We start from the raw sequence: 20,275 nt of genomic DNA, 5'->3' as shown, positions 1-20,275 counted from the left end.
TATTTAAAAACGAAATTAATTTCAAATTTTGGATTAAACTGTGAATTAGTAATATAACATTGTTTCATTCTATTTGAAATAAAAATAATATTTTTTACTGAAATACCATATGCCGACTACTGGCTAATAGATATGCCGAGCATTGGAAAATGGTGCCGACTACTGGCAAAAAACTACAATTTTAGTAAAATTGCATATTTTGCCAATTTAATAAAAACAAATTCAATTTTTGTTTATTATTTCGAAAACTAAACAAAATTTGGAATCTGAACAACTTTATTTTTTAGCAATTGAAAGATTTCACTCAGAATGTTGAAAGATTGAAAAATCGAAAATCCTAAAAGTGCCGACTGCTGGTACACTTACCCTAGTGTTAGTTTTATTATGTATTTACGAAAAGGGATGATAGGAAATATATAGAAAAATAGGTTTTGCATATATTGCACAAAATTAGAAAGTATGTTTGTCTCTTTTGATTCTACCTACCTTCCTACTACTTACAATAAAACCGACTTTAGTCCAATTAATTTCTAAATGTACCAGGCGCACAGAAACAAATAGTGTATAGCAAGACTGCATTTTCTTTGCATAGACGGGCGTCACCTGTTTTGTTTTTGCATTTACTTCTATCTTGACACGTGCACGTAAATAAAAACAAAGATCTTCGTACGATCTCACACGATTGATGCTTCGTTGTCTTATTATAACATTACTTGAATTTTGAGCGTGTGTCGTTTCTTTCTACCCATACAGAGATGATGATATGTGTGTGACCACCAAAGATTAATAATAATAATATTTCAAGTGAAATTGAAATTAGAAAGGAAGAATTTTTGTCCACTTTCTGCTACGTCTTAGAGCCTGATATTTGCAGTCCAAGGCACACAGAAATAAAGTAAGTATACTGTTTTGTTGTCTACTACCTACCACAAACCATCCTTCTAAGTTGTGGTATTTCAAATCCTAACACAAAATGTACTGTAGTTGTGCATGCGTTTTTAATTTTTAGGTTCATCCGGCAAGCGGAAAGAATGGAGGCATACTGTTTAATAAACAAGTAAAAGAACATTAAGTTCGGCCGGGCCAAACTTTTAATACCCTCCACCTTAGGGTAAAGGACAAATTAGAAGAAATGTGGCAAAAACCATCAAAATACCGAATATCGGAGGGTACCGTTATATGGAGACTATACCAAATCATGGACCTACACATGCAAGGTTTCTCCAACAATACTAGAACCCATTATGACCTACAAATACCAATTTTCAGACAAATACGTGAAAAAAATGTGGCAAAAATCATCAAATTACCGAATATCGGGAGATACCGTTATATGGGGGCTATACCAAACCGTGGACCTATAAACACAATGTTTCGCCACACGAACTAGGACCCATTATAACTCACAAATACCAATTTTTAGACAAATCCTGCTTTACGTTATTTTAGAAGCTCACTCTCACTTCTTTTTAATTTCTGCGAATATTTTATAAATTTAAGTTTTTCTATTCAAATCCCAGGTGCTCAGAAAGTAAAAATACTGTATTTAATCACATTCTTCTTTTTAAAAGTCTTACAAAATGTTGGGCGCACAGAGAAAAGTTTTCCATATGGCCTGTAAAATTACATTCTAGGCGCACAGGAATAAAGTAAGTATCCCTTTGACACAATAAATTAGAGCCTGACATACTTAATTCTTATCACAAGGAAAGAGGTGCCTGGGTTGCAATGTAAGTTTTCACTTGCTGTTGATTCTGGGAACCTGTTAGAAAATTACAAAAGAAATTTAAGTATTCACCATTCTGATATAGTGTATACGTATGTCGTATTTTCTTTCCACTACTACTTCTTAGACTAGATTTCCAGATGCATCAGGCGCACATGATGTGTAGTACGTTTGTCGAAATAATTGATTATTTTTACAGCTGGATATTCGAAAGTAGGGGCATAGAAAATAATAATAAAATACTTTTGTAAAAAAATAGAGTTTTCCTTGGAATTTGAAACGCCAAATACTAGGGGAACAGAAAGAAAGTAGGTTATTTAAAATATATGAAATTCAGCTTATTTTATTAAATTTTTGGAGTCTGCTGATCAAAATTCCAGGCTAACAGAAATAAAGCAAGTATTAGGCGCACATAAAGAAAATAAATAAACGGTTTTTGCAATTTTTTTTTCTTTCCGCACCGCCTGATATTTTATTTTTAGTGTGCAACAGGCCCTCAGAAAAATAGTAAGTAGTGGCTTGAAAATGAACGTTTTCACGTTCTGATACTTCTTAGCGCCCGACATTTTTTTTCAATTACATCCTTTTTGTGCCTCCTGGTAATGAAAATATTAGGCGCTAACAAGTTGTTGGAGGTGAAAATTGTTATTTCAAAAAAAACTAGCCTGGCTTTCTGTGCGCCTGGTGCGGCCTAGAAATTAGGTAGTGTAAAGTGAAAAACTCTCAAGAATATTTTTAATTTCTTCCTATTTTCTTTCATTTTCTTATATTCCTTAGAGCCTGGTACTTTGTTAATTAATTCCTTTAATGCCCCATGGGAATGAAGTTGAAGGAGGTGAAAACTGTAATTTTAAAAATGATAGCCTTGATTTATGTGCGCCTGGTGCGCCCTAGTAATGAGCCCTTAGGTGTTCCATAGAACTGAAGTTGAAGGAGGTGAAAACTGTAATTTTAAAAAAGGTAGCCTTGATTTCTGTGCGCCTGGTGCGCCCTAGTAATGAGCCCTTAGAGCCTGGTACTTTGTCAGTTACATAATTTCGTGTTCCATGGAAATGAAGTTGAAGGGGGTGAAAACTGTAATTTTAAATTATTAAATTATTAAATTAGGGCGCCTGGTGCGCCCTAGTAATGAAATAGCGAAATGTGAACTTTCTTAAATTTATCCACGGGCAAATAAGAAAATAATGACAATAATAGGCGCCAAGAAGCTGCGGAAAGCGATAAACTTCATTGTAAAAAATTCTTTGCTCCAATGCTTTCTGCGCGCCTGGTATGACATTTTGTAAGACGACATTTTTCATAGAATCTAAAATTCTAGGCGCACTGGACATGTTCCACGTTCTCCTACTACTTAATAGTAAACCCTGATCAATTTGTTGGTGCATAGAAAAACGTTTCCATTTCCCGCTGCTAATTTTCAATAAAAACTTCAAAAAATATTTTTGAAAAAATATATACAGTTTTTATTTGAAATTGGGTTGGTTGTTTGTTGTCTTCTCTTAATAATTTTACAGAATTCTTTATTTCACATACGTATAGATAGAAGTTATTTATATTTAAAATTTTTATATATAAAATATATCCAATAATAAAAAATATACATTTGTGTTGTTGTGTGTAAGCTTAATTTTTGCGTCTTCGTCCCGCTAGACATCATTCATATACAGATATATAAATATTGTTATGGCTTAAAATTAAAAAAAAAATACATATGTATATATAAAAGAAAAAACAATTTTTAACTACAATAAAAATTCAATAGAAATTTTAAAAACGGTCGTTTTTCAAACAGGCATTCAGGGTTTGGGTTATGTTTTTTAAAAACTTCATAAAAAGCTAAATATATATAGTTGTTTTATTCATTCCAATGTTAAGGTTAGTTTCATAAAAGTTATAGAATAAAATTTTTAAATGTCTTAATTTTATCATTTACAAAATTCTACTCATTATCAAATCCAGAAAAAAATCATTCAAAATTAAAAAAGAAAAATGTTCACATTTTTTTTTGTTTTTGAAAAAAAAATAGTTTGGAAATTGTGTGCCTTTGAGCTTAATACTACAATTTTATATATACGATATTTGTTTGTTTTTTTTTTTAAATAAGATTTATTATTAATTTAATTAATAATAGAATATTGTTAATTATGTTTTTGTTTTCACTTCTATTTTGTTTGTTTCTATTTTGTTTCATAAAAAATGGCCACTGATGTCTTGAATTGATTTGTTGATTTGTATTTCTTTTTTTTCTCCTAAAATTTAAAATATTTTCGCTAGACTGGGGGTACGTCGAAAGGGATTCCATGAACTCGATGAAATACTACCCAGCAGGGGTTTAGACGTAGACTTGCAACGTATTTTCGGTTTGGTAGTTGTTCCCGTGGGACTGGAAGAGCCTGAAGAGACACCGGAAGAGCTGGCCGCAGACAAGGTGGAAATTGAACCCTTGGATGATAGTGGCTGCGAAGGGAGGAAAATGAGAAAGAAATTAATAATTTTTATATATTTTGACAATTTTTAAAGGATAATCGCGGATTTAAAAATTTAAAAAAAACTAATAAAATAAAATTGCAGATATTAAAAAAAATCTATATCAAATCATCAGGGGTTTTAAAAATATTTTTTAAGTAGATTGTCCCAAAAGAAACATATTTTCTTTGAATTCTTAAAAATACAGAGTGAGATGAAAAACCTGTAATCAACTTCAGACTGCTGTCATTTCTAAGCCACTCGCCCGACAGCTGTTAAAATTATTCCAGTGACAGCTCATTATATTGTTTACAAGCGTACAAAAGCATTTTGGTGAGAATTTCCCAGAAAAAAATTATTCGTGATGGAAATTAAGCGTGATGGTGCGATTTCTTTATATTTGTCCGGAAAACCACAAGTGGCTATCGTTAGAGCACTCCAGCCAGCATTTAAATGTGAATAAATCTTTTGTGTCTCGTACCATTGCTCGTTACCGTGATAATGGTAGCGTAGCCCGATGTCAAGGAAGTAGACGGCAGAAAACAGCAACATCAGCAGAAAAGGTTCGAAAAGTAAAAAAGTGACTTGATCAAAACCAACGTCGCAGTGGCCGAAAAATGGCTCGTAAGCTGAACATATCGCAATATTCCATTCGGCAAATATTGAAAAATGGGCTCGGAGTAAAGCCATTGAAATTCCAAAAAGTGCAACAGAAAGAAAATAGACTCAAAAGAGCTAAAGAGTTGCTTCGCTTGGCCAAAAGTGGTGAACTGCCGAATTTGGTTTCCTCCGTCTCCGATGAGAAAACATTCGTTGTCCAACAGTTTTTAAACAAACAAAATGATCATGTTTACTTGCCAAAGCGGTCAGCTGAAAATGTGCACCTTCGGTTGGCCACCAGAACTCAAGAGCCGGCCATGGTGATAGTGTGCCGCCATAACAAGGTTGGCACTAAAAAAATACCAAAGCGTCGATCACCTCAAGCAAGCGCTTCGCCGGGAATGGGCCAAAATATCGCATAGCAACATTCGGACAGCGTGTGACTGTTTCATTGGCCGTTTGAAGCCCATAATTCGAGCCAAAGGTGACCAATTCGAACAAATCTAAACTTCTTCTAAAATTTGATGGTATTTCCGAAATTTTTTCCTGGAGGGTGTATTAAAGTCTTGGGCACGCAAACATTTTGGCCGCAGATCTTGGACATTCCAACAGGACTCAGCACCATCGCACTCAGCACGGGTCACCCAAGAATGTTAACAAAATGAAATTCCTCGCTTCATTTCCAGCGCACAATGGCCACCAAAATCTCCGGATCCCAATCCGTTGGACTATTGTGTCTGGAGTATTTTGGAAAGGTTGGCAGCAAAAAATACCAATGTGTCGAACCCGTCAAGCAAGCGCTTTGCCGGGAAAGGGCAACATTCGGTCAGCGTGTGACGGTTTCATTGGCCGTTTAAGGGCCATAATTCGAGCCAACGGTGACCAATTCGAACAAATCTAAACTTCTTCTATGATGGTATTTCCGACATTTTTTCCTTTATTCAATAATTTAAAAATAAAATAATTTAAAAATTAAAAAAAAAAAATTTCATCTCATCCTGTACTCATGTCAGACCCAGCAAAGTATTCATATTCTTGATCAGCGTAAAATTCTAAGTCGATTTAGTCCGACAATCTGTCCGTCTGCAACAGTCAGTAGATGGGTCATGTTCGAAAATGAGTCATGTCGGTCCACGTTTTCGTATAACCCTCATATAACGGTACCGCCAAATATTCGGTATTTTAGTGATTTTAGCGACATTTTGTACCGAAAATACTTCAAATTTCGTATTAGAAGATGTTACTATACTATATATAACCCATGACAAAAAATTACTTATGCAGATCCATGCCTTCGTATAGCCACCACTTAACGATATCTCCCGTAATTCGTTATTTTGAGAATTTTAAAAAGAGATATTTTCACCGGAATTGTTTCAAATTTCGTATTTGAAGTTCGTAATGGATACTACAACCTATGGCAGAAAATTGCATAAGCAGGTCCACTTCTTCGTATACCTCACATATAACGGTACCTCCCGTTTTTCGGTATTTTGATGATAGCGACATTATTCAATGGAATTGTTTAAAATTTTGTATTTGAAGCTCGGAATAAAAAAACAAAATAAAAAAATAAAAATAAAAAAAAATTTAAAAAAATAAAAAAAAAAAAAATAGAAAAATTAAGTGTGATGGATCACACCCTTCGTATATCCCTCTTAATTTGAGAGGTATTTCTCCACGGAATTTTTGTGAAATTGTTCAAGTTACTTCAAAATGGTGGGTATTCAAAGTTTGGCCCGACCGAACTTGGCTGCTTTTTATTTTTGTTTGTTTTTTTGTTTTTTTTTTTATATATTTTTTTTGACTATATGATGAGAAGATCTGTTAATTTGTGTCGATGCGGTTGGCCTTACCTTCAAATAATTCCTATCCATGGGTGTTATCACCTTCAGCTCCAATGTAGAACCACATGATTGTATTAGACGCACCACTTGTTGATGTAGATACCATTTGACATCGATGCCGGCAATTTCGACTATGAAATCACCCTCCTTAATGCCACCCAACTGGAAGTTGAAAACGAGCGCACCATTAAAATACATTCCTTAGATTCTAAAACTATACCCCCCCAACTTACATCTGCCAGTGAATTAATCTCCACATGGGCAATCATTACGGGAGCATCACCCTGTACATGGAAACCAAAACTTTCGATTTCCTCCTTATACAAACTGCAGCCCACTTCATGGCCATCAGCCGGCGATGGACAGTGGCAATGGTAGTGGGAGCCATCGTGATAGATCGCCGAACCCTTCTGCAGACGTACACAGCGTGGGGCGGTCCAATGACGTCGGGCAGAGAAAATGGCAATGGGTCCCAGGCGCTTGAAGGGATCTTCAACTTTGTACGATGTAAAATCGGGACCCGTCAAGGAGAGCGTGAATTTGGAGCAGGCTGGAAGACATTGAGAAATTTCAATAAATTTTATTTAAATATTTCAAAATTTGTTTTTGATACCCACCTTCAATTTGAACTTCTAACAAATCGTCGATTTCATTTTCTGGCATTTCCACGCTGAATTTTTCCAATTCATCTTGGGTTTTGTATTGGGCTTCCTTAATGACTTGTGTTAAAGATGTTTTATTCTAAAAAAATCAACAAAAAATGTATTTAAATTTTTGAATTTTTAATGTAAAATTAAATGATGCATCATCGCAACTCCCACTCCATTATGCCGCCATGCATAAATTCTTCAAACAAAGTCAAGGAAGATGTAGCTCCATATTTGGTATTTCACCTAGCCAAGATTTGTTTGATGTTACAACACCCAAACTTCTATTTGAAATGATGATACATTTGTGACAGCTGCACAGCATGCATCGTGGTTTGGTTCGTAAGTTGGGCTTAGATGTGTCAGAATATTTACAATTTGTGGACCACGCAAAACAAATGGAGGAGACATAGAGACAACAACTGCCGTGTACATTGCAAATGATTGCAACACTTGGAAATTTGTAAGTTGGTGGTATCAAGAGTTACAAAAAAAAAAAAAAAAAAACGTTTAGCAACTAATGATAAATATGGTCATGATGCTGTGGCCATAAATGGCCTGGCAGACAGAACAACAATGCACTCACTCATTGCCATCGGAAGCCCAGCATCACCTTCAGCATAATAACAACTTGTTTTGTTTCATTACATATAATTATTTCGCTTTTTTAGGAGGAGTTATTCAAATGTCTATAAAAATACCATGCAAAGGTCTCCTATAAATGGATACCTTTCCCTGGTCTTATATATCTTAAGAACCTCTCTAAGATCCTCTGCAAATAGAAGACCTATAATGGTGAAAGAACTTCGACTTTCATATGCGGGCGTCGTTGGAAATATTTTTAGAAAACTATTTTTTTATACCCTCCACCATACTATGGAGGGTATATTCATTTTGTCATTCCATTTGTAACTCCTCCAAATACAGCGTAAAATTCTAAGACGATTTAGCCATGTCCGTCTGTTTGTCTATGTGTCTGTCTGTCTGTCCGTCTGCCTGTCTGTTGTAATCACGCTATATTTCGAACGAATTGAGAGATAGAAGGATAAAATTTTGCACATATGTTTATTTTGCCAGTGGGCAGGTTAACTTCGTAAATGGGCTATGTAGGTCCAAGTTTTCATATAGCCCCCATATAACGGTACCTCCCGATATTCGGTTTTTTTTGATGATTTTAGCGACATAATTTACCGGAATTGTTACAAATTTGGCATTTGAAGTTTGTAATGGATGCTACAGCCTAAGACAGAAAATTATCTGTGCAGGTCCACGTCTTCCTGTAGCCCCCATATAACGGTACCCCCCAATATTCGGTTTTTTGATGATTTTAGCGACATTGTTTACCGGAATCGTTTCAAATTTGGTATTTGAAGTTCGTAATGGATACTTCATCCAAAGTCAAAGAATGAGCCATGTAGGTCCACGTCTTCATATAGCCCCCATATAACGGTACCCCCCGATATTCGGTATTTTAATGATTTTAGCGACGTTATTTACAGGGATTGTTTCAAATTTCGTATGTGAAGTTCGTAATGGATACTTCAGCCCATGCCAGAAAATTATCTGTGCAGGTCCACGTCTTCGTATAGCCCCCATATAACGGTACCCCCCATATTCGGTATTTTGACGATTTTAGCTACATTATAAACAGATTTTTCTTCAAGTTTCGCATTTAAATATTGTGATAACTTATGACAAAAGTTGCCTATGCAGGCCCACGTCGTCGTATAAGCATTCGGTATTTTTAAGATTTTAACAGAATTTTTAACGGGTTTTATTTTTTGGAAATTGCCAAATTTGTACCAAATGGTGGAGGGTATTAAAAGTTCGGCCCGGCCGAACTTAGAGCTTTTTTACTTGTTTTTAATATTATGGTAAATTTCAGGAGGCCCTTGAAAACTTATTTGAAAAATTCCACTACTTTCGACCAGGAGGTCTATGAAAAAATATATTTTTTTTAATAAAAAATTCAGACTCTCGGTCAGGAGGTCCATGAAAAAATTATTAAAAAAAATCACGATATTGACCGGGGGTTTTATGAAAAATTATTTCTAAAAATCCAAGAGGCCCATGGAAAAAATTTAAAAATCCACGAATTTTATTAAAAATCCACGAATTCTATTAAAAATCCACGAATTTTATTAAAAAATCGACGATTTTCGGCCGTGAGGTCATTGCAAGAATTATAAAAAAAATTAAATAAAATTTTTTAAATAAAAATTCGGACTCAGGAGGTCTATGAAAAAATTATTAAAAAAATCGCGATTTTGACCGGGGGCTTTATGAAAAATTATTTATAATAATCCAAGAGGTCCATGAAAAAATTTAAATAAACACGAATTTTATTAAAAATCCACGAATTTTATTAAAAAAAAAAAACAACGACTTACGGCCGTTGGGTCCATGCAAAAAATTAAAAAAAAATAGATATAATTTTTTATTAAAAAAATTCAGACTCTCGGCCGTGAGGTCCATGAAAAAAAAAACGAATTTTATTTAAAAATCCACGACCAAACCATGAAAAAATTATTAAAAAATATATATAATTTTTTATTAAAAAAATTCAGGCTCTCGGCCGTGAGTTCCATGGAAAAAACTATTAAAAAAATCACGATTTTGGCCGGGGGTTCTCTTTTATTTAAAAAATTAACGCCAAGAGGTTCATGAAAAAATTATTAAAAACCCCACGACTTTCGTTTATTTAAAAATCCACGACTATCAATTAGGAAATCCTTAAAAAAATATATTAAAAAATTTATGACTAGGTCAACTCATGACTTCGGTCCGGAGCTTTGTGAATTTTTTAAACATTTTTTTTTGTGTCCTTGAAAACATTTTTTCTACAAAATCCTCGAACTTGGACCAATTCTTAAAAAATTAACGATTTTGCTTCAAAAGACATTCTTTGGCATAAAAATTAAAAAAAAATCAAAGTTTTTTTTTACAAGAAATTCCTTGAAAAATATTTGGACTGTGTGGTGGAGGAACTAAAAGAAATGGAACGATATGAACCATTTTGGTTGGTAAGAATACGCTCCAGCTAGTCTGCTCATGCGCACTAGCCATCCCAACACACGAGCTATCAGATCATACATTCTTGGATGTGACATCTTTCAGGTCTACTATGCTTCTATTTATAGAAGACCTGACAGATGTTCTCTGGCATGAATACCTGATTATTCTATGAATGTCAGATCTCCTACATGAATAGACGACGCTTTACAGTTCTTCTATGAAGAAAATACCTTCAATCGGTACTCATTATGGGGTAGGCCTGTAACATGCCTTCTATGACTTAAATTTATGAATGGAGTGTTGTCCCAAAGTTAATTTCACACCCCCGCATCTTATCCCACAAAAATTTTGAATAGTACAAAATTGCCTATTTAGGCTAATCATTTTTTTTTGCTTTTGTTCAGCATTTCGACTTTGTACTCTGCCATTTGTATGCCAACAGCAACAACAATTGTCTGACTGACTGAATGTTTGACTCACCTTTAAATAACGACACATACGCTGCAGACGCTGGGTTTCTTCATGACTAGCCAAGGCTTCATTTAAATGGGCACGTTTTAATGCTGCCAAACTGGTGCACTCCTCGTCGTTGTCATCCGATGCAGCGGCGGCGGCAGCAGCGGCCGCTGCCATGCGCATTGCCTCCCGCGCATTGCCAATGAACGATTCATTCGAGGTGGCTTGACTTTTTTTGGTACCCAGGGAAGTTTTGTCAGCGCTGGCATCTATGCTGCGGGCTTCGTAGTGATGAGACACAGCTGTAAATAATGGAAGACGAACAAAAAAAAAAAAGAAGGAAGGGAAGAAAGAAAGAAACCAGATGAGAATGAGTTATCCAAGAGCTGTGTGAACTTAGAAGCAATAAGGAAGACGACGTCACTGGTCTGGTCTATAAAAAATAATAATATTTTCTAATAATTCGTGTTTAGGTTTTGAGATTTTTGCCAGCCGGCACGGCTTAGAAAAAACACACATTTCAGTTTCATTGGAGATGCATACAAAAGAAGCTTGCAGTAGAAGATGAAGAAGATTTCTTTTGTTTGCAAGAAGCTTTGTTGTTTTTAAATCAATGGTGGCGTTGGTGGCATACATTATTGATTGTTCACACGCAGAACGAAGCGGTGGTGGCGAAAGGAAAAACAAAAAGCCCCCATAGCGTCTAGAAACAAAAACAAATACAAAAAAGAAAAAAAACTTGATGCGCCATGAGGATAATCTTTAAAAGGCCAACAAGTAATGATGCCACTGGCTGGGTAGGCCCATTGATTCATTCATGATCGGAACTGAGTTGTGAAAAAAAAACAGTAAAGAAAGTCTTAAAGTCGGGCGGGACCGACTTTATGATACCCTACACCACTTGGCTAATTATAATTTAAAGTTCAAAGGACTAAATATGCCGAAGCATTTGTATCTTTTAAATTCGGACTTGTAATGCCCATTTGGTGCACAATTAATTTGAAATCGGATAAAAATATATATGGGAGCTATATCCAAATCGGAACCGATCTCGATAAAATTTGGCAAAGATATATCTGAGCTGTATTTGATATATTTCCCTGAATATCGTTGTTACGGAGTGCATACTACGGTTGTGGGTAACAAATATAACAAATCGGATGAACAGTATATATGGGAGCTATAGCTATATCTGAACCGATCTTAACCAAATTTGACATACTAACTTCTAGACTCAATTCGGTCGTAAGTGCCAAATTTCATCCAATTTGGGCAAATATTAGACGTTTGGTGCACAATCAAAGGTAAATCGGACGAAGTTATATATGGGAGCTATATCCAAAATCTGAACCGATCTCGATAAAATTTAGCAAATGTATTTCTGAGCTGTATTTGATATATTTCCCCAAATATTGTTGTTCCATAGTGCATATTACGGCGGCGGTGGACAAAAATAACAAATCGGATGAACAATATATATGGGAGCTATAGCTATATCTGAACCGATTTCGATAAAATTTGGCATACATATTTTCAGGCCTAATTTGGGTGTATATGCAAAATTCCATACAATTCGGACTGATATTACACGTTTGGTGCACAATAAAAGGCAAATCGGACGAAGATACATATGGGAGCTATATCTAAATTTTGACCGATTATTTCCAATTTCAATAGGGTTTGTCCTTAGGCCAAACAAATGCTTTGTGCAAAATTTCATGTGGATAGGACAATAAATGCGAACTGTACTTTTTTTTAAAAAAATACATGGACAGACGGACGGACTGACATGCATAAATCGACTCAGAATGTGATTCTATGCAGATCATCAAAATGAACTATGGGTCTATCTCGTTTCCTTTTGCCTGTTACAAACAAATGCACAAAGACATAATACCCTGACCACCTTGTATGTAGGGTATAAAAACAACAAAAGAAGATTTCAAAGTTGTTTCTATAGCCATTCTTCAGTTTTGTGTTTTTTTTTTTTTTTGCACACCAAATTATAATTAGGAACAAAGCATGATCATGCCGGCTTAACATTATTGTCATAATTTTCAATTATTATGTTGCTGTTGTTTTTGCTTGTTTTATTATTTTTTTTTTTTTTGTTTTCTTTTGGTCTACTCACCTTTATAATATTCGGCTTTGAGTGGCACCAGACCAGCCCAACATTCGGGCAAATATGTGTGTGTGTCGTTCAATTGAATATTTTTGTGCATTTCATTGTACTCTTGTGTTAATTGTGCTGCTTCGCCAGCTAAATCTTTGAAGAGCTGTGAGAATGGAAGAGAAAAAAATAAAATAAAAATCAATAAAATCGGAAATAAAAAAAGATTTATGTTATAAAAATAAAATGGGAAAAAAAATGTTCCTAATTTTTTCAAACAAAAGACTTAAGCAACGAACTTGGTTTTGATGACTGTGGCAAATTGGGGGGGAAAAATCATTTCCAAAAAGACCAGAATTCGGCTATATAGTTGAACCTGGTAAAAAAGCTATATAAAGACCATAAGCAAACTAATATGAACGAATTCGGATTTTTAAGGACTAACAAGGATGTTTTATAGGATTTTTATTCACGGAATATCAAGACTAAAGACATAGACTTCTATATAAAATGAACAAAAATTTTTCTTAGAAAAATAATTCTTTAAAAAATAATTGATTTAAAAAAATCTTCAAAAAATTTTTTTCATGGATTTTAAAAGGTATTTTCTCAATGATTTCCATTGTCAGGGACATACGCAGAAATAAGTTCGCAGGGGCCCAACTGCTGAAAAAAAATTAGTTTAAAAATACCTGTCGGTTTTTGTCAACAGATGTTAAGCCTCAGCCAATGTTCATTTATTTAAATATATTTGGACACGTTTTATGTTTTTAAACTACCTGATTTAATAATAATTTAATTTAATTTAATAATTTATTATTATTATTATTATTATTATTATTATTATTATTATTATTATTATTATTATTATTATTATTATTATAATTATTATTATTATTATTATTATTATTATTATTATAATTTATATTTAATTTAATAATTTAATTTAATAATAATTTTTGAAAAACTTTGAAATTTCTGTGTGATACCAGATACCGTCGATCAAAGTTTTCCACTCCATCGAATACTAATAAATACAGGGTGAGATGAAAAAACTTCAACCAAATTCAGACTGCTGTCATTTCTAAGCCACTTGTCCGACCGCTGTTAAAATTATTCCAGTGACAGCTAATTATATTGCTTACAAGCGTTCGAAAGCATTTTGGTGAGAATTTTCCAGAAAAAAATTTATTCGTGATGGAATTCAAGCGTGATAGTGAGATTTCTTTATATTTGTCGAGAAAACCACAAGTGGCTATCGGCACTCCAGCATTTAAATGTGAATACATTTGTGGAGTGGACGAAAATAAAAAAAAGCAACATCAGCAGAAATGGTTTGGAATGTAAAGAAGCGACTTGATCGACCCCGCGTCGCAGTGGCCGAAAAATGGCTTGTGAGCTGAACATATCGCAATATTGAAAAATTTAGCTCGGGGCAAAGCCAAAGCAAGAACTTATACCGCAACAAAAAGAAAATAGACTCAAAAGAGCTAAAGATTTGCTTCGCTTGGCCGAAAGTGGTGAACTGCCGAATTTGGTTTTCTCCGTTCCCGATGAGAAAACATTCGTTTTCCAGCAGTTTGTAAGCAAACAAAATGATCGTGTTAACTTGCCAAAGAGGTAAGATGAAAATGTGCACCTTCGGTTGGCCACCAGAACTCAAGCGCCGGCCATGGTGATGTTGTGGGCCACCATAACAGCTGATGGACACTCTCCGCTCGTATTAATCGACAGTGGCATCAGAATAAATGCCGAATGTTATCGCGAAAATATTCTGGGGTGTTTGGCTATTTTGGCCGCAGACCTCGGACATTCCAACAGGACTCAGCACCATCGCACTCAACACGCGCCACCCAAGAATGGTTATATTCTCATTTCCAGCGCACAATGGCCACCAAAATCTCCGGATACCAATCCGTTGGACTATTGTGTCTGGAGGAATTTGGGAAAGCAAGGTTGCCACCAAAAAATACCAAAGTATCGATCACCTCAAGCAAGCGCTTCGCCGGCAATGGGACAAAAAACCGCAGAGCAACATTCGGGCAGCGTGTGACGGTTTCATTGGCCGTTTGAAGGCCATAATTCGTGAAAAAGGTGACCAATTCGAACAAATCTAAACTTATTCTAAAATTTGATGATATTTAAAAAAGACGTAAAAATTTTTGCGTTTGACTTTGTTGTAGTTTTTTATCTCACCCTGTACACTGTGTACCGATATCCCTGAGGGTATACAAATCCACAATTATAACATGTAAGCTAAGGCTATAGGTGGCCATTTATTACCATGTGCGGTAAAGTTTTTGTAGACCTAAAAGCAATTTATCAAGAATGAACCAAAACCGTCAAGATATAGGTAGGCCTAAAATTCCTAATTCTTTTTCAGCATCAAAGATATTCGCGGTTGAATGCATATTTTGGTATTTTTCACAGAAAAGTTATGGTTAATTTGCCCCCTAAATATTTTTCGATGACCCAAATTAAGCTTTTGTCCTGTTCTAAACTCTACCCTGATACAACATGGTCTTTCGATCGGTTTATAAATGTCATATGTAGGGGGACTGCAAAATTGAAAATTGAATATGTTGCGATCATCTCCAACAATAATAAGCTTCTATTCTGACCCCAACTTCGTACAAAATTTTTGAGGATCGGGTCATAATTGTGGCATATAAAAAAAAAGACAGACGGGCTGGCGAACGAACGCACATAACTAGATCGACTCAGCTTGGAGAGATCGCGATATAACATTATGGGTGTAGAACCAACATTTCGAGGTGATACAAACGTTTGGCCCAATCTATAATACAAATTTTTCCCGACTCTTAAATATGTAGCTCAATTCATTAAATCTACGATCTTTTAAATAATTTTTTAAAGGTTCATAATAATTGAAGAAAATTTTCCTAAAAAATTGGAGTTCTTAGACTTTCTTGAGAAATTCCACAATCCGTTGAAATAACTTTTAAAAACATCTTCCGTTCTCAAAGCAAACATTTAAAAAATATATTTTATAAAAATATGTTGTTTCGTTAAAAATACGGTCTGGGTAGTTTCCGGAGCAACTTCAAAAAAAGTTGTTAATATACCCCTTATATAAAATTCCTATCCCTCTGCAAAAGGTTGCTACCGTTCTGACAGTCCTTCAATCATTAAGGAAGACATTTGTTATGCTTTTGGCAAGTATATATATATATATATATATATATATATATATATATATATATATATATATATATATATATATATATATATATATATATATATATATAAATTTCCACTCAAGAAATGCCCATATGCTATCTAACATGACATATAAAACAAAAGACTTAAGCTACAAGCACCATACAATAGATACATCTCTTTACAAACAGAAGACTTAAGCAACAAACTTTGCACACAACACCAAAATATGACTCCTCAATGCTCTGGAGAAACACTAGGCATCAAAGTACCCCATCGCTTCCTTTCTTCTTTTTTAAGGCGTTAGAAATCTGTCACATCATTTGCTGATGCCTTAACCAAAACGTTAATTAAAAAAGCGGCTTTCATAGACACCTTTGCAATGAACATGCCATATTTTACACCATGCCATGGGTGTGCACATATATCTAAACATATGTATGCATGTGTATATTTTGTTTTTCTTCAAATCGCATTTTGCCTCTCCGAAAAGAAGCAATGAACTTCAAAAAAACCCTTCCCAAAAAAAAAAAAAAAAAAAAAAAAAAACAAGTAAGCAAACGCTATAGTCGTGCGGGGCTGACCATTTGATACCCTACAACACTACAATATGTTCGAAGTCCCTTTATATTCAAATCCATTTTGCAAGATTTCGTTTTTGAAATAATGCCAAAGAGCCCTGCCCAGAGGTTACCCTTAGGTTTTTGACCCGGAGAATTTGGCCAATATTTACGCTCTCCGTAGTATTGTGAAGTATTCAAAACAATTGCAAACGAAAGTTGTGGTCCATTTTACAGCTAACTATAATCTAATGGTCATCCAAAATGCCAGACTTCTTCTCTGTCCTCAACTTTCTTCCGATGCGAAATTCCGTGTCGATTAGTTTTCAATTGTGGCCTATATAACGACTACAAAATTAGAAAATTTTAATTTTTTTTAGCCATTTAAACCTCTAAATGCACATCCTAAGAACGGCTTCGGCTTCAATTCCGACCCACCCTATGCAAAATTTCGTGAAGATCAAATTGCGACATACATATAATAACCTCAAAACGTAGTGTTGGGGGGTGTAAAAATTTAGAAAATTTAAAATTCAAAATTGTAAGTTAAATTGAAAAAATCGCAAAGCGATAAAAAAAAATATGACAAAAATGGAAAAAAATGAAACAAAAGATGTAACTACTTATTGGTATATTATCCCGCGATTTTCTTAGATTTTATCGTTTTCTGGCAAGAGACCATTCCGAATTGATGTGAATTGTGAAAATCGGCCCAGCTGTTCTTGATTTATAAGCAGAATAAATAAGATCAATTCTTTTACATATGTATTGTACCTATTTTGCTATATATCCGATTTCTTGGCTATTAGCATCACTGTAATGGTCAGAAGTGATCTTTTAATGTATTTGTGATTTGGCTGGGATTAAAAATATTCGCGGTTTAGTGGAAATTTTCTACATAAACTCTAACTCCATGTAAATTTTCGCGTCGATTGGTTAATAATTGTGGCCTATAGAGCAACTGCAAAATCAGGGAAATTTTCTGTTTTTGGTCCATTTCAACCCTTAAATATCGTGCGATCATCTCCAAAAACAATAGGGTTCTATTCTGACCCTAACCCCACCTCCATTTTCAATTTCGCAAGGATAGGTTCATAATTGCGACCTGTAGCTTGATTACAAATTAACATGGACAGACGGACGGACGGAAATACATAGCTAGATCGACTCAGCTCGGCGAGCTAGGAAGACCCATATATACTTTCCTATGTGGGAAACCAATATTTCAAACTTGTAATACCCCCAACACATAGTGTTGTAGGGTATAAAAATCTTCAAAGCAAAATTGTTGTTAAAAAAATTCAATTATTTCCTATCTCAAGTTTTGATTTCTTCTGCTTCTTCTGGATTACAACAAAAGGAAACAAGAAAATCATTGTTCAATACTTTTGTTTTGCCGCCTGTCAATCATCTGCCCTGGGTGAAAGCCAAGCTAGCAGTCAGCGTGAACATACGGCTATTACTGCCTGCATTGCATAATTCTTCATTCGTTACTTTCTTGCATATGGACGGCAGCGGCCAGCTACAAACTACAAAATGTGAACTGGAATTTATGAATTGGTGAACGCCTCTGAACAAAAAGGCGTGGCCACCATCCACATTGCATTGCACAAAAATGTTGGCAATGTAATAATGTAATTTAATATTGGCAGACTGATGCTGCTGTCGCTTTCTTTGAACCGGTCATTTTTTCGAGATAATGGCAGAAATAATTTAAAATCAAAGTCACAAAAGTGGGTTCTGAATAATATATTTTCAAGATCCTTGAAAAACGTAGTTCGCATTTTAGGGGAAATTTTTATTGCCTTTGAAGAATAAAAAAGTTTGTTTAAATTTTTAAATTATTTTTTGAACGAATAACCGTGAGTTTTGTAGGAATATTTTCTAAATACAGGGTTGCCCATATTCGACGGACCTTTGGGCCCTTTGGGCGGAAACAAATGCAAATCAATGCGAATAATCCGTTGTAAAGTGGACCGAGCCATGCCCAACTGCTGAGAACGGCGTTTTTGGGATGTTATTGGGGACCTCTCAACACTGGCTCGTACGGCCGCGATATTCTCGGCCGATCGCCTTGGTCGACTTTTATATGGCCTCTTCGGATTAGAAAGAGCCTTACCAGTCGAAAATTTTTCGCATAAACGCTTAATGGTGTTCTTAGAAGGCGCACTTCTCACATTTTTTAATGTTTTAAAAGCACGTTGAGTTTTCACAATTGACTTCTTGTAAATTTCAACTATTTCGCGTGGCGTGTATTGGTTCATGGTAAAAATCTGCTTGGACTGACGCTTCAAACGCGGTACGTCATTAAGCGATGTGACATCTCTGTCAAAAGTTATGGCGTTGCCAAATGGGTCCGTCGAATATGGGCAACCCTGTACTGACGGATAGTGATTTGTTCAGTTTTTGTTTTGAATATCATCCAGGATAATTAATTTCAATTTTTAAATTTTTTATACCCTACACCAAATAGTGGTAAGGGTATTATGCTCTTGTGCATTTGTTTGTAACATGGAGAAGGAAGCGAGATAGGCCCATAATTACTTTTGAGGATCTTCATAGATTCATTTTCTGAGTCGATTTCTGCATGTCTACGTATACTTATGAATAAAATGGAGGTCGCATTTATTACCCGATTGAGATGAATTTTTCCAATCAATATTTGTTTGGCCCCAGGACGAAAATTGGTGATAATCGGATCAGATTTAAATATAGCTACTATATACATGATCAACCGATTTCGGGTTAATTGGATTAATTAATCCAAATGACCTGCATTTTTGTACATTCGACCGAATTCAGTCTAGAAGCAAGTACATCAAATTTGGAGAAAATCGGTTCAGATATAGCTATAGCTCCCATATATATGTTTCAATTGATTTTGGGTTTTAAAATCCCTCACATGCGTAATATACACTCCAGAAGAATGATATTTGGTACCGGACATCAGATACTGCTCAAAAATACTTTTGTCAAATTTTATCGAGATCGGCTCAGATTAGGATCATTATCGGATATCAGGTTTATTGTGCATCAAATGGCTAATATCAGCCCAAACGGACTGAATTTTGGCAAGTACGACTGAATTCATCCTAGAAACCAGTACTTAAAATTTGGTTCAGATATAGTAAATCGGTTCAGATATAGCTATAGCTTCCACATATAAATGTTTTATCCGATTTGGGCTTTAAAGTTCCTTTTATTCAAATTTTATTTTTATACCCTTCGCCATTTGGCTAGAGGGGGTATATATCATTTGATAAGATCAAAACGTGCCTCATCGAAATAACGGTTTAAGACCCTAGGTCTCGTCCGTCTATCTGGATGGCTGAAGAGAATATCAGGTTTAGTTCAAATTTGGTACATTGTATTATTATAGAACTTAAATCGAGTTCGAAGATGGGCAATATCGATCTACTCCTTCTGGTACCTACTCTATAAAAAATCGACATTTTCGGAAAAAAAAAATACAGTACAGAAAGAGAAAGGATGAACTGATTTTGCTCCAACTGTGCAAATCCTAATATTTGCATCAGTTCTAGAAGCTCAGAAAATGCGACATTAATATCCGATTCCATTCAAGACTTGGTACATCTCAATATTTCCATCAACAGAAGATCTGTTATAAAGATGATAGAGATCGGAACATTTCTTCTGGTACCTGCCAA

General features: G+C 35.0%; 1 protein-coding gene across 2 annotated transcripts in view; it reads right to left on the bottom strand.

Moving 5' to 3' along the window:
* Positions 1 to 3,960: 3,960 nt before the first annotated feature.
* Positions 3,961 to 20,275, bottom strand: part of LOC101887974 (rhophilin-2-A) — a 239,869-nt gene continuing 223,554 nt past the window's right edge. For both annotated transcript variants that reach the window (XM_059122070.1, XM_059122071.1), the window contains 6 exons: positions 12,889 to 13,033; positions 10,782 to 11,059; positions 7,257 to 7,380; positions 6,873 to 7,189; positions 6,649 to 6,801; positions 3,961 to 4,183 (listed from right to left, as the gene is read on the bottom strand). In XM_059122070.1, the coding sequence (XP_058978053.1) occupies positions 3,983 to 4,183; positions 6,649 to 6,801; positions 6,873 to 7,189; positions 7,257 to 7,380; positions 10,782 to 11,059; positions 12,889 to 13,033 (1,218 nt within the window). In that variant the 3' untranslated portion in view covers positions 3,961 to 3,982. The remainder of the gene's footprint in view (positions 4,184 to 6,648; positions 6,802 to 6,872; positions 7,190 to 7,256; positions 7,381 to 10,781; positions 11,060 to 12,888; positions 13,034 to 20,275) is intronic.

This window comes from Musca domestica, unplaced genomic scaffold, assembly GCF_030504385.1.
Source record: "Musca domestica strain aabys unplaced genomic scaffold, Musca_domestica.polishedcontigs.V.1.1 2, whole genome shotgun sequence".
In the NCBI taxonomy this organism is placed as follows: domain Eukaryota; kingdom Metazoa; phylum Arthropoda; class Insecta; order Diptera; family Muscidae; genus Musca; species Musca domestica.
The sequence above is the reverse complement of the archived record's forward strand: the minus strand, read 5'-3'. Positions and strand labels throughout refer to the sequence as shown.